This window comes from Mus caroli, chromosome 10, assembly GCF_900094665.2.
Source record: "Mus caroli chromosome 10, CAROLI_EIJ_v1.1, whole genome shotgun sequence".
In the NCBI taxonomy this organism is placed as follows: Eukaryota; Metazoa; Chordata; class Mammalia; order Rodentia; family Muridae; genus Mus; species Mus caroli.
This window is the reverse complement of record NC_034579.1, coordinates 98911783-98927448: the sequence shown is the minus strand read 5'-3', so window position 1 is coordinate 98927448 and position 15666 is coordinate 98911783. Positions and strand designations below refer to the sequence as shown.

At 38.0% G+C, this 15666-nt stretch overlaps 1 protein-coding gene across 3 annotated transcripts in view; it reads left to right on the top strand.

Moving 5' to 3' along the window:
- Positions 1 to 14641, top strand: part of Mettl25 (methyltransferase like 25) — a 74387-nt gene extending 59746 nt beyond the window's left edge. For all 3 annotated transcript variants that reach the window (XM_029482673.1, XM_021173972.2, XM_029482671.1), the window contains 3 exons: positions 11807 to 11881; positions 12525 to 12596; positions 14374 to 14641. In XM_029482673.1, the coding sequence (XP_029338533.1) occupies positions 11807 to 11881; positions 12525 to 12596; positions 14374 to 14475 (249 nt within the window). In that variant the 3' untranslated portion in view covers positions 14476 to 14641. The remainder of the gene's footprint in view (positions 1 to 11806; positions 11882 to 12524; positions 12597 to 14373) is intronic.
- Positions 14642 to 15666: the final 1025 nt, after the last annotated feature.

Here is a 15666-nt window from a genome sequence, read left to right as displayed (position 1 = left end):
AATGTGCTAAAAGTTGGGATTAAAGGACATCAGACAAGAGCAGATGGGCAGTGCAAGCAGATTTTGGAAACAGTTAAAATGTTTTAAAAATAGAAATACTTAAAAATATTATATCCAGGCAGAAGGATTATGGAAAGCCAGAGGTGGCAGATGCCTCTAAGGAAACAAAGCAGGACCAATGCACATATAAACTCTCACAGACTGTGATAGCCTGAGCCTGACCTGCACAGCTCCAACCTAGCACAGTGAAGTAGACATGGAGTCCCACCTCTAAGCCAGAAGCCTTGTGCAGTTGATATCTGCAGGGGAGGGGAAATCTCTCCAGTGGGGTGTCAACCGTGTTCTGCAACGGGCAACATGCTTTGGAGCAGTTGGCTATCACAAAACAAGACTCCATGGTTTTTTTTTTTGGCTTGGGGAACTTTTTGTGTGTGTGTGTGTGTGTGTGTGTGTGTGTGTGTGTGTGTGTGNNNNTGTGTGTGTGTGCGCATGTGTGTGTGTTCGTGTGTATATGCACATATCTGTGTGCATGTGCCCGTGTATAGGGGTGTTTTATTGGGGTTGGTGGCCTCTTTGTTTCACTTTGATGATTTTTTTAATCTTACTTGTGTTTGTTTTGATGTTCACTGTTTCTGGTTTTGGAGAGTAAAGAAAAGCAAGAACATGACGTGTTAGGTAGGAGCAGAGTGGGTGGATCTGGAAGGAGTTAAAGGAAGTGAAAAAGAACAATCAAAATGTATTGCCTGTGCAAAAAGGAAAGATTTCTGAATAAATGACTGAATGGATGAATAAAAACGGAGTATAAGCAGACAGAAGGAATTGTGACTTACTAGGATTCTGAACACAGCCGAGGAAATGACCTAAGGGTTGAGAATATGCAAGCAGTGAACTCAATCAGACTGTAAAACAGAAAACAAACCAAGGATTCCAAGCACTGGACAAGCTAAAGTTTTATCAGAATGAAAAAAATAAAAGGAACAGAAGAAATACTTGAATTGCTAATGATGGAAATGTCTTCCGTTGGCTAGTTACCAAACCACAGATGCAGAAATCAGAGACCACGGCCAACACCAAGCAAGACAAGTTACCAAAAAAATGCATCCACATAGCTTTAATCAACAGAAAATCACAGCTACATTCTGTTCAATGTGAAAAGCAACATTTTTCTCAGTAAGATGAGAAGCAAGATTTTTTTCCTCCATACTTTTCGACATCATACTGTACCTACCGGCTCTCTCAGTCAGAGAAGAAAGGGGGTGAATGGTGTTTGATTGAGAATAAAGAAGACTGTTCTTGTTCAAGATGGCGTGATAATGTTCATGGAAAAAATCCAAAGAAACAACAAGCAATTAAAATAATAAAATTAAATAAGGTAGAATATAGACTATATAGAGAAAATTATTTCCTCTACACCAACAGTGAACAAGTTTAATGTAAATTAAGATACATCAGTTATTTATGTGAGCATCCTCTCTTAATGTGAAAGATACAGTTTTTCTAATAGAATTCAAAGGAAATGCCTCTCAAGTACAAAACTAGAAATAAGTCAAGGGGAGAGAGTCTGTGTTCATGGATAGGAAAATTCCCTGTTCTCAAGAGGTCAGTGCTCCTCAACTTGAGTCAGTGTTTCAGTACATCTCAGTCAGTGTTTCAAAAAGTTTCTCTGTAGATGTAGAAACTGTTTCTAAGTCTTTTATAGAAAAGAATCAAAAGGAGCTAACAATATTAACTGAAAAGAAAGCTTACAAGTTGTTACTAGGTAGCTTTAAGATTTAGTGTAAAGACAAGTTAATATTTGTAGAGTAATAGATAAATGGGTCCAGGAACAGAACTGAGAGCCCAGAAGTAGACCCACCCAAATGCAGCCAAGTGAACTTTAGTAAAGAGACAAAGACAATGGAGTAGAGCGAAAAACCTCTTCACCACATGCTGTTCAGACAACAGGGCAGACACAAGTAGATAGATGACTCTAGAAACAAACTTTACATCTTTCCCAAACTCGAAATGAGTCATACATAGAAATGTAAAATATAGGTCTATGACACTTACAGAAGAAGCAAAATCATAATTCATGAAGTTACCTAAACCTATGAAATGCATACTTCTGAGGCTGGATCCCAATGTAAAGTACAGTCCTGGGTAGCAATGGTGTACAGTCTGTCTATAGCCAATGCAGTGTTCTTGTGACACTGATGGGGCGTCTGCTTGTGTGCTGTCAGGGCACATTACAGGTGCTCTGAGCTTTCCTAAAAGAAATAGCTTAAGAAAAGATTACTCATGGTAGCTGCTTCAATTATACAAAATACATCTAGAAAGAGTCTCAGGAAAAGGCAAGTATCACTGACTAAAAAGACTGTCGTAAATGATTTCTTGCTTTTACTTAACTAATAGAGATGTTAATAATGGCCTATTGGTTTTCTCGTACAATCATGAGACCCATTTTATTTTGTTTTGTGTTTTAAATAGAAGTGATTTGAGGGAAAACAAAAGTATGAGCTGGAATACACTGAGAATGAGGAAAACCAGCAAACATCTTAGAGTCTGAAACAATGGGGTATAGGAATGGAAGCAAACTGATAAGAATGGATTTGGGGGTAGGTTATTATCTTGATTTTAAGCAAAAGAGATTTTTAAAAGTAGTGCCTTCTAGGTCTTTGTTTGGAACAGGGAAAGTGATAAAACCAAAATTACATTTCTGATATAAAATACAAATATTTCATTTTGCATGCATACCATGAAATAGAAGTATTAATTAAAATTTTCACCACAACCAATAGATATTTGTATGTAACATTATTTCAAGAAATCCTAAATGCTATATAGAATTTTAATTTTTAAATATACCAAAAGACTGAAAAGAGCTTTGACTAGATCCATAATTGTTTTATTAATGACCTTTCTGTGTAATTCCATGGGCAGCAAATGTACTGCTGTGCACTTAACAGTCTAGGTAAGCGAATTACTTACTACACCCGTTTAAATTGGAGTCACAAGAAATTATACTAAACATGAAAGGAAACCGAAGATTCAGAGACATCTCCTTTCAAAGGACACCAAGGCTAAATGTGCTGGATTTACACTGGCTCTCACAAAGCATGAAGAGTTTCTCCAAGAGTCTGCAGTCAGTTGTGAAAGCCAAGTGGACTTAGCTCTCAGGGCCTTCTTCAAACTCTGCACCACCGGTGGGCCTGTGGATCTGAATTTGTAGTGAGAAGCAGCTCCGTGTACTCAGCAGCACCTCTGGCCTCTGGCCACTAGATGTCAGCAGTAGAACGATTATAAACAACCTGGCATTTGCCAGAATTGCCCCTGTTGAGAGTCACTAATTTTGAGCTTTTTTTTTTTTTTTTTTCCTTTTATGATTCTCTCAGCAGCAACCTAAAGTCACATTATGTTCCTATGTTTTAAACTGCAGTTTACCATCACCAAGTATGGGAAAGGAAAGTCAGGCATACTGCAGACTGTTGGACATGGTTATCTTTGAAGACTTTTTGTTCAAAATGATTCCTTCTTAGCTCCTTCATCTTGGATAGTTGTAATAACCTTGGAGTGATGTTTATTGACACTTTTCATAAAGTATCGACTATTTTTAAAGCACATTTACCATTCTCCAAGCAAGTTAATTCTAACTATGTACCTCTGAAAAGAGTCAACTGTGACACAGTATCAAATACCTGTGACAGGTTTATAGGATTGTCTTCTTGTTGGAGGCTGAATAGTATTTTAGTGTGTGTGTGTGTGTGTGACATGCACACAGATACCAGGGTGTTTTTTTTAATCCATTAATCTGTCAGTGAAAGAGTAGATGGTTATTCCATCTTGGCTCTCATGAATAATGCTCCAACGGATACTGCAGCATAGATCTTCTTCCAAGGTGGTGATTTCATTTCCTCTGGATATGTGCCCAGAAGGAATATGGAGTCTCAGAGCTTAATAATTAAAACCCAAACATGAAAGAAGAGAAGGAGGAGCAATCCCCCATAGCTTACCTTTCATTTTTAAAACAAATCAAAACATCTATTTTACTTCCCCTAAGATTCACATTCCCAAGAAATACCTGTCTACATAATTGTATGATTTCTAAAAGTAATATGTATGTTAATTCAATCTTCTCTTGTTTCTACAAAGAAATACAGTGTCAATAATCTTTTGAGAAACAGTATGGTAAGTTTCTTACACCATGGTCACATGAGCCTCTTTGCCACTGGCTTTATCTGTCCATGCTTGCTTGAGAGGATTTAAGAAATTCACTTTTTGATGATAGTGGTGTTCTTGCGGCAGTCAGAGGCAGAGTAGATGGCAGTCCTTTGTTCATCCTAGCTTGATGCCTGGCTTGGTGGACAAAGCTATCTTATGCCTACAATTCATAAAAATCAAATCAAATCAAATCAAAGCTAGTCAGCGATGCGCTGGAGGACCAAGACAAACATCTGAACAGCACAAAAGAGCTGACCCTGGTTTGGGGCGGGGGATGCAGGTGAACCAGCCTCAAGGGCTAGAATTGGCCCTGCCACTCTTCAGTCATGAGGGCTGTGGGTACAGGTGTGATGCCTCGGCTTCCTTGACTCTTTACCAAACATGGCAGTCCAGAGGGTTGACCCCAGGCCACGTGAGTGAGAGAGCAGGTCCTGCACCTCCTGGACAGCGCAGTAAACCTAATCCTGGTGTAGGAAGCAAGGTGAGCCTGCCCTGATAGGGGTGGGCAAGCTGGCCCTGCCACTCGTCTGGTTTGAGGTGATGGGGGGAGGGGGGTGCTCTACCCTTCTACCCTCTCAGCACCTGCAGTATCCAGGAGAGCTGACCCTGGGATCATGAGAGAGCAGGCCCTGCACCTCACCTGGGCAGTCCAGTGAAGCTGGCCCTGATGGGAAACTCCTTCCTGTTATTCTGTGAGACAGTCTTCAGAGTGTGGGAGCAGGAGAGCTGGCCCAGCCCTTCACAGGCTGCATGCACCCCTTGAGAAAACAGGCCTCTGAACTTTGACAGTGCAACAGTGGAACTGGCTCTGGAGCTGTGGGTGACACTGAGCTGCCCTGGGGGCATGAGAAGAGGAGAGCTGACCCTGCCTCCTGCTGATGGCAGCATTGGGTTGCCTAGCTGGAGCAGTTCAGGAGAGCAGGTAGTGGGGAGCGGTTGGCCCAAGCCCAGATCCAGGTCTCTGAATTGTCAGACCCCAAATTCTGTATCACATGCAAATGCAAGTGTATATGCATCTGGGATGCATTCAAAGGCCTGCCCTGTTGTTCCAAAGCTGCAGGATCTCCATGACACGGGGCAACAGCAGAATAACAGGAAGGAGTTCTGATGTGGATCCAATATTGGTGGAGTTACAGAAATCACAGGTATTGAACCAGACCAATGAACATTTGCAAGTGAAGATGTGTGGACAGAGGGATATACTGTGGGACACACTGTGACATTCTACAGCTTTATTTGTTGTTGTTGTGTGTGTGTCTGTGTGTCTCTGTGTTTATGTGTGTGTGTGTGTCTGTTTGTGTGTTTGTGTCTGTGTTTGTGTCTGTGTGTGTGTGTGTGTGTGTCTGTGTTTGTGTGTGTATATTATTTGGAGGAGAGGATGCAAGAGCAAATGGTGAATATGAGGGGACACAGAGATGAGTGTACCTGGAGTGTATGATATGAGACTCATAACCTTACCTCTAGAGCCACCTCTTTTAATGCTTTTTGTTTCTTTTTCTTTATTTTGATAATATATACAAAGAATGGTTTTATTTATTTTTATTAGAATATATTTGTTGTACAAGCTGATTTTAATAATAGCATATTTTGTTCAATGTTATTCACTCCCTGCCTATTTAGACTCCTCCTTCTCAAATACGACCCTGCCGAATTTGCATGTTGCATCCATGCTATGTATATGGTGTCAGTATATCTGTTTGTCTGTCTATGTGTGTCTGTTAACTAGGTTTCATATCTTAGAAAAAAGTACATGACATTTGTCTTTATGTGTCTAGCTTGTTTCACTTACTTGTTTCACCAGCTGGGTTCATTTTCCTAAGAATGGCATAATTGCATGCTCCTTTATGTCTGAATGAAACTCCATTATTTACATATGACACATTTTATCTCTTTATGTATTAAGGAACACTTAACCTTGTTCTAAAAGTTGGTTATTGTGAATTATGCTCCAATAATCATGGTAGAACTCATTTCTCTTTAGTAGAATAATTTACATTCCCAGGAGTGGTATAGGTGGATCATATGGTAGTTCTGTTTTTAGTTACAGACACTATATTTAGAACTGTACTGTTTTCAGAATATATTTGCCATCTCTATTTTTTATTATATAAGGTACAGTCCTTCTCCTAACCTCTTTGGTCTGCGTAATATCCTGTACCTATTGATTTATATATGTTGAATCAATGCTGGCTTCCCTCAAATGAAACAAACTTGACTATATTGTATGATTTTTATAATGTATTGTTGAGCTGAGTTTGTAGGTATTTATTAGAAGATTTTACATCTATGTGTAGTTTCATTTTCATTTAATTCTAAGAACTTTTTACTTTTCTCCTTGATTTCTTCAGTAACTGCCCCTCCACCCCGTCATTTAGTAGCATGTTTCTTGGTTTCCATGTGTTTGCAGAGTTTCTGTAGTTTCTCTTACTACTTATTACATTTTTATTCCATTATTCCTAATAACATATGCAAATCAATTCGATTCCTCTATATTTTAGTGAATTGAAGTAAGGCCCTAATTGTAGATTCTTTTAGAGAAAGTTTCAGTAGCTTCAGAGTGTATGCTCTGTACTCTGTAGCTGTAGGGAACAAAACCTTTCAGACGTCTGCTATGTCCGTTTCATCTCTGACATGTTAAGTCTCAATTTTCTTTGTTGAATTTCTATATGAATTATTTTCTGTTGCTGAAACTGGGGTATTGAGGTCACCTGTTCATGTCATATGTAGGCCTGGTTGTTCTTTATGCCACATGGCTGGTTTTCTCAATGTAAGTGCCCCAACATTGGTGAGCATGTATTTAATTGTTGATTCTTCTTGATAGACTGTATTCCTTACAATATGTAGTAACTTAGTGACCTTTTTACCTCTTTAGACATTATTTGTCTTTTGTTTTCGTTGTGAGGTATTGTGCCTGCTTCCTACTACTGTTCACTTAATGCACTCTACTATCCTTTGTTTTTCTGTGTGATTCTTTATTGTTGAGTTGTGTCTTTAAAAACAAATGCCTGGATCTTTTGGGTTGATCCAGTCAACTAGTCTAAATGTCTTAATTTGAGCATTGAGAGCATTAACATCTTTCTACATTATCATTGAGATGTCTGCTGACTATGGTTACTACATTTCTAGTTGGTTGTGATACTGGTTTAGTTTGGTTTGTTTTTCTTTCTCCCTTCTTTATCTTAGACATGTATTGACTACTGAATTGGAAATGTTTGATTCTATTTGAGATTTCATTAATTAAAAAGATTTATCTGTGTGTGTGTGTGTGTGTTTGTGTGTGTGTGTGTGTGTGTGTGTGTGTTTATATGCACATTTATATATGGGACCAGTAGAGGCCAGAAGAAAGTGTTGGGTCCCCTGCATCTATGTCATAGGCACTTGACTTGCCCACCATGGCCATGTGCTGTGAGCTGAAATCTAGTCCTTCGCACGGACAGCAAGTGCTCTTAATGACAAAACCATCTCCTGCCCCACATTCTCATTTCTTAGTCTGTTCCTCGTGAGAGGTATTCTTCCGTGTGCTCCTGTGTTGTGACTTTCTTTTTCATGTGTGTGGAATTTCTTTTAAGTAACTTCTGTAATGCTTGCTTAGTGGGGGTGAATTGATTTCACTTGTGCTTATCTTGGAAAGTATTTTCCATCAATTTTAAGCTATATTTGCTAGATAAAACATAATTTATCTTGACAGTTATTTGCTTTCATGACCTGAAATATATCATTCCATATGTTTCTGGTTTTTAAGCTTGCTTAAGTTTTGTTATTACTGTGTGTGTACATATGGGAGAGTACATACCTTGGTGCAGTGCACATGTTGAAATCAGAGAACAGCTGTGTAGAGTCGGCTCTCTCCCTCCATATTTATGTGGTTTCTGGAGACTAAACTCAGGACAGCAGCTGGCACCTTTACCAACAGAGCCACTTCCCTTAGTTTTTAAGCTTTCTGTTAAGAGGTACAGTGTTGTTCTGCTGTGCTTAACATAGGGGGTAATGAGTTTTTCTCTTGCTACTTAGATACTTAGAATCTAGCTTTAACATGTTAAAAATGATATGTCTCAGAGATTCTTTTGTGGCCAGGTCTATTTGGAGTTCTAAATTGCTCTTGGACTTATCCATCCCTATCATTCCCTACGTTGGGAATTTTGTTATAACTGCATTACACGAGGAGGTTTTCTATTTACCGTAGTTCTTGAGCCAGTTCTGTGCTAGCCAGTGTCATCTCAGCAGCTTTCATCTCACCCTCTAGTGATAGGAAATAAGGCAGTTACTAAGTCACCTAGTCAGGTAAGTGGGAAAAAAAAATACTGAACGATTATGCAACTCTCATGAACTCATCCAGAGCTCCCTCTAAGTGTCATTATGGCCACCTTTGCTACACTGCAGTCCCTCATACTGATCTTTTCAAGAACAGAATAAGTCGATAAAAAGAGAGAAATCTCTCTTGAAAAGTAATTTATATAGATAGTTGTATTAGTTCCTTTGCTAGTGCTGTGATAGAACACCATGCCAAGACAGACTGTAGGAGGAAGTATTTATTTGGCTTATGGTTCCAGATTCTGTCATGACACAAAATCTGAGTAGGTGACAGGCACGGGGCAGGAAAAAATGAGAGCTCGTTGTTTTGAACTTCAAGAAGAAATGCAGCGATCAAACTGGGACTGGTGTGTGACTTTGAAATCCCAAAGCCAAAGCCTGTGCCAGTGACATTCTTCCTCCAGCAAGGCTGTGTTGCTAAACCTACCAAGCAGCTCCACCAAGTGAGCACCAAGTGTTCAAACATCTGAGTCTACGGAGGACATTTTCACTAAAACCGCCACAGTCTTCTATACACAAACACAGGCATCGTGACTGTGACTAGCTAGGTGGGGCAGTACATGATAGCATTCTTCTGAAGAGTAGACTCTGGGAATGGGACGGAAAGGAACTCCCCAATTTTAAAAAACTAAAATCCTTGCAGACATTGTCTAAGGCAGACAGTCAAGGTCATCATCAACAGTGACACGAGAGGTGGCTAGTGTGGCCCCTTGCTCTGAGGCATGGGCATGGCACTGTACTCCAGTGTCCTCCCTGCCCTCTTTGGTTTGTGAGGGAAAAAAAATCTAAACCATACCAGAAGAATATTCTGTAATATATGACCAATATTTCTCAAGACTTGTTAAGGTCATCAAAAACAAGAATAAGAAAGTGTCAAAGCTAATACAGCTAAATGTTGTACATCATCCTTTGTTTGATTCCAAAACTGAAAACGTAGTAAAATGTATGTAAAAGCCAAGGAAATGTGAATATCATATGGGCTTCAGTTAATAATGAATCCACAATAGTTCTTAAAATAAATATACCACTGTATAAGATGGAGAGGTGGGAGGTGGGGAAACTCCAAAAGGAGGTGAGATAGGGGAAATACATGATCAGAATACAGTTTTGGAAATGTTTTTCAAAAATAAAATACATATATGGAAATGATATATATAACATTATGAAAACTCAACTGAAACATGATTTGTGTGTGCGTGTGTGTGTGTGTGTGTGTGTGTGTGTGTGTGTGTGTAAATGTCCCCTCATGCTGACCTCTCAGCATGAAGACTGGTAACTCAGCGTGTAGCTGCACTTGCTGCTCCTGCAGAAGATCAGGATTTGATTCTCAGTACTCACATAGGGTGGCTTTAGTTCTACAGGATCTGTCACCTTCTGTTCTCTGTGGATAGCTACATACACAGTACACACACACACACACACACACACACAAACACTCAGGCAAACACGCATGCACATAAAATAAAAATCAATCAATATTTAGACAGCATGAGAAAACGTTTATCGTTTATGAATTTCTGCTCATGCAAATATTATCCTGAAGTATTTTATCATGTCAAATATTAGTGATTATAAAATAGTTGATGTGATTTTCATCTTATATGGGACATAAGTACACTTCTTTTTTGCTTTCATTTTCTGGAGGCTTTGAAGTATTTTATTTTAAATATCTAATAAAGGCAGAAAACGGTCTGAAAAACTATTACCTAGGCACATGAATTTCATTTTTCTAGATGCAAGCACAAGTGGATAAAACAACCCAAAACCTCCAAGGCCACAAACCTGCTCCCCAATTTCTATGCAAGACTCTAAAATGCTTCTGTATTTACTCTTTCTGAATTCTCATTTGACTACCTCTCTTCAGGTCTGTATTTTCCAATATATATATATATATATATATATATATATATATATATATATATANTATATATGTATGTATGTGTGTATATATGTGTGTGTGTGTGTGTATATATACATATATACTCATATATACATATATATTTACATAGCTGCATGTTACTATATATATGCCTGTGTGTGTGTGTGTGTATATATATATATATATATATTACAAGTTAGTGAACAGTTAACAGAAAGATGATTCCATTTGAATTTTAATTCTTGAAATTCGTCCAGACAGAATGCTGGTCAGGAATACAAAATCCACTGGGTAGTAACACATATATAGTCTCTATATATTTATACATTATCCCAAGATATAAGCTCTATTTCAGCCAGAATAATTCAACAAATACAAGGTGGTTGGGAGATAGAAGAGAGGGCCTGAAATGACAGTTTGTTCACAGTTTTCCACTCCAGGTCTCTTAGAACTGACCATGTCCTTGACTGTACTCCATAGTCCTCACTTACAGTTAAACTACAGGTTTTCCTAGGGCGTGGAGATTGGACAACAGGAAAGAGTAGAATTATTTCAGTGCTTCCATCTGCCATTTAATGTACATTCAGTGCTCAAAGGCAGCAGGCATGCAAGAACAATACAGTTTACACATAAGTAATTTTCTCATTCATAAACAACCATTTCCCATTTTCTTCCTCTGGATAATATATATATAACTTATATATCCATAATATACTGAATTATCACACTTGGGAGCCACTTTATAGTCATATACAAGTCTGCAGTCAGCAGTTGAACTTTTTGGTTAGCAAGTCAATTGTTTGCATTTCTAAGCTCTTTAATGTCAGTTATATTATCACAATAATATAAATAATACATAATTGATGAAGTTACATAATCAATAAACTGAATGTAAACAACCTTGTTTTTATAAGGTGAGTATCTTCGTGAAGTGCTAACCAAAGGGGAGGCACCAGATGGAACAGCTGTTGAAATACATGAGAGCATCAGGAATGCTGGTGTACCCTGGAATCCCAGCACTTGGGAGGCCCAGGCAGGAGGACTACAAATCTTAGACAAGACTGGGCTACACATCAAGATCTTATCTCATGAAATAAAAATCAACCAACCAAATAAATAAATTACGTGTGTGATAGTTTGAGACTGGCCCCCAAAGACTCATACATGAATGCTCTGTCCCCAGTCGGTAGAACTGGGAAGGCTTAGGAGGTGTGGCCCTGTTGCAGGAGTTGAGTCGCTCGTGGTGGACTTGGCAGTTTCAAACCCCATGGCTCCCATTCACCTCTTTGCCAAAAAACAGTTTTTCTGACAATAGGGTTATCTTAAATCGATATTATGCTTCAGGTTTTATTATAGGAATTTTTTAATTATTTAACTTTAACCATTGATAAATTTATTGCTACTGTTTTTATTTCAAAGGTCTCTGAAGAAACTATAATGGACTACTATGAGAAATATAAGCCTAGAATGAATGAGCTAGAGGCATTTAATATGGTAAGTTATGCACACGCATACACACACACACACAAATTGTATTAGATATGATGCTAGACTCGAATAGTAGCCTATTAAATTTTATTATGGGTGGTAGTGATGGTGGTGTGTGTGTGTGTGTGTGTGTATGTGTGTGTGTGTGAGAGAGAGAGGGAGAGAGGGAGAGAGAGAGAGAGGCAGGAGGGGGAGAATTTTCTTTCTATGAGCAAACTATTATTTGGGATCATTTCCTATTTCAGAACTATATTAGGTGTCAGTAATGTCATAAAAGAGCACATGGTAGATTTCTTTTAAAGTGCATCATAAATGAGCAGAGTGATGCTTCGGAGTCCTTTGAACACATGGTGATCTCCAGAGCAGTCATTTCACAAGCTTTCCCTTTAATGAATTGCATTCTTAGGAGTCCTTTAAAAGCTTTCCATCCCATGATGGCTTCCTGGATCCCACCTCGTGTCTCCTAGAGGACATTCGTTTTCTGTAATTAGTAAAGAAACGCTTTTGATCTGTAGGATCCGTTTTCTGAAGATGCATGGTGGATATCGGCTATCTGACATATATAAAGTTCTGCAGATACATTTTCTCAAACGTAACTGTTAAACAAACCAACCTTTAAAGTGCCACCACCTTTTATGTGTTCTTGCAGTTGAAAGTTGTTCTGGCTCCCTGCATAGAAACACTCATTCTTCTTGACCGACTCTGTTATCTGAAGGAACAGGTAGGTTATGTTATTTTTCAATATGCAACATAGATTACAGTATGTAATAAGTAAATGAATGAATTAAGTAAAATCATATAGCTGGATACAGTTATTTCACACAAATTAGTAAGATGATGTCTCTCGTGCCCCAATGCTTTTAATATACATTCTATTTTCTGCTTTATGGATACACATATGTACAGCAGATGTTTTCAGAAAATTGCTGTAATAAACTTGATGTTCTTTTAATTGTACAATAGTTAATATTCATAGGCAGTGAATACAAGCAACCATATATGTTTTAGAGCCAAAATTAATTATGGCCAGATATTGAAGATCCTGTGTACAGATTTCACTTTGTAAGATTTGATCTTTTAATGTGCGTTGGACATATGTGTCCTTTAATGTACAATGTCTCTGTAATCAGGGAAGAGTGCTTCTCTCCCACGACCGTATTGTTTCATCCGTGTCCGCTGGTCTGCTGAGCTGAGGTTAATAGATGACTTTGAACTGTTTGATCCCTTTCATGGAATCAGCTTACTGCCCACCATAAATCCTTTACTTTAACAACCTTATTTTGTCATTTAGTGATGTTTTTCTCTTTTTTTTAATTAGATATTTTCTTTATTTACATTTCAAATTTTATCCCCTGTGATTTTTCTTTTCAGAAGACTTTGAAACAAAGGGGTCTAAATAAATGTCTTCATTTTAATTGGTGGTTTTACAGATTAAGGCAGTTTTTAAGTATTTAAATGATATACTTTCTTTTGCCTCCAGTTACTTCCCAGTCACACACAACACAGTCTTGATCCTAGTTGAGGGGCGAGACACTCAGTCCCTGCTTTAATAAGTACTCATTTTCCTTCTCAAAAGAACTCCATTGACCTAGGTAATCAGTTACTTAAACTAGCTCACAACAAAATTGATCGGTCCAAATAAAAAGATACAAGCATATGATCATTTATTTTGAATATTTAAATGTCTAATGAAGGTTCTCATATTACTTTTAAAAATCTAAGCTATATAATATCAAAAAAGAGAAGTAAAAGGAGTGATAAGCATCCTGCCTTTCAGACTCAGTTATTACATGCTAGGAGCATTTTGTAATGATGTCAGACATGTAGATTGTGCATGCACATGTGTGTGTGCACATTATTTATACTTTAAAGCTGTAATAATTGTTTACTGTTTATTTTTAATTTATATAGCATTGCCTCTTGTCTGTACAAGGTGAATAATATTTTGTCAAATACAATATTTGTTATTGGCCTTCTCTGCTTTTCTATATTGAAACAAAGAATACTGTGGCAGCCAGTCTCTATAGGTATATATGTTTCAACATCTTGAAAATAAAATTGTAGATGTTAATTTTTATTTAGCATAAAAGTTACAACCTTTGGTTTCTACTTATATTTTCTTTTTTTTTTTATTGGATATTTTCTTTATTTACATTTCAAATGTAATCCCCTTTCCTAGTTTTCCCTCTGAAAATCCCCTATCCTCTACCCCTACCCCCTGCTCCCCAACCCACCCACTCCCATTCCTGGTCCTGGCATTCCCCTATACTGGGGCATAGAGCCTTCACAGGACCAAGGGCCTCTCCTCCCATTGATGATCGACAACGCCATCCTCTGCTACATATATAGCTAGAACCACAAGTTCCACCATGTGTTTTGTTTGATTGGTAGTATACTTATATTTTCTATGTATTCATCTATGATCATTTATGTATTCTGATTTATCATCTTATTTACTCAAAAATGGTTGTATATGTAAATTCTTTATCAATTTTCAGGACGGTGTAGCCTGGTCTGCCCTCGTGAAGTTGTTTGACCCTGTGCAGTCGCCCAGATGCTACGCTGTCATTGCTCTGAAGAATCAGGGTGACCGCGGCTGAAGCAGAGTGCTAGACAGCCGGGCTGGGGACTTGCTCAAGGACTGCTTTCTTAAACATTTATATCCTGTTATGTAAACATTTTAAATCTATTGCCTAACAACACAAAATCATAGTGTTTTCATTCTCAAAGCATACAGTAATAAAATAAGAATTTATGTAAATATTATGATCAATGTTCTTGAGTGTGTCAATAGTAGATTACAATCTGATTTTAATTTCTGTTCAATATTTGGAAGCCTTAGTGTTTACCACACATCACATTTTAAGCTTTATTCACTCAATCAAGGAAATGATAATCCCAAATGTAGTTGTTATGAAATGCCGAATATTATGTGCATTTTCCAGAACATTTTGGAATATTTTTCCACATTGCTATAAAGGGGGATATACATATGAAAAGACTCACGATCAGATCAGTTATAAAACGGGCCTAATATAGAGCATATTTTAGACTGTTTCAATAAGGTGCATATGGAGATAGTCTCTGTGAGGAAATGTGTATCGTATGAGTAATAAGTACTCACGTAAGAATTCCTGAGGCTATTTATCCTGCTAAGATGAAGTGATGGGGTGATGCTTGGGGGAATTGAGCTGTGCTCTGTAAGAAGCCAGCTTGAGTGAAGCCAGATTGAATGGGAAACCTCCTTTCCCAGTGTAGAATAAGTCCTTTCTTTAGCAATACACAAGTTTCTCATGTACACTAAGGAGCTGGGCAGCTGGATAAGGCATCCTCCATGCTCAGCTGGAGAGCCCTCCTAGAGACTCTAGAGAAGAGGAAGGAACTGCTGCTGTAAATGCTTGAGCTTCTTCCTAGGATGGGAAGGATTTCATTTCTTTGGAGTTACTTATAGAGTTTCTAGCCAATATCCATACACGAACACACACACACATGACCAGGAACTGTCCATAGATAAACTACCTTTTATCTGATAAGGATTCTAGTGTATGGAGGAGGCAGGTCAGTTGTGAGGGATTCCTGTGTGCTGGTCACAGACTTTAATGATTATCAGTATTTTATCAATCATACTTCACCTTTATGAACGTACACATACATATCCACCAGGTCTTCCCCCGCTAAAGAACTGTAATTTCATTATCAATTTATTATTTCTAAAACCTGGGAATCTTATTCTATCCTAACATGGTAGGTCTTCCCACTCACATTGCTTTGCTAATAAAGTATATAAGTTC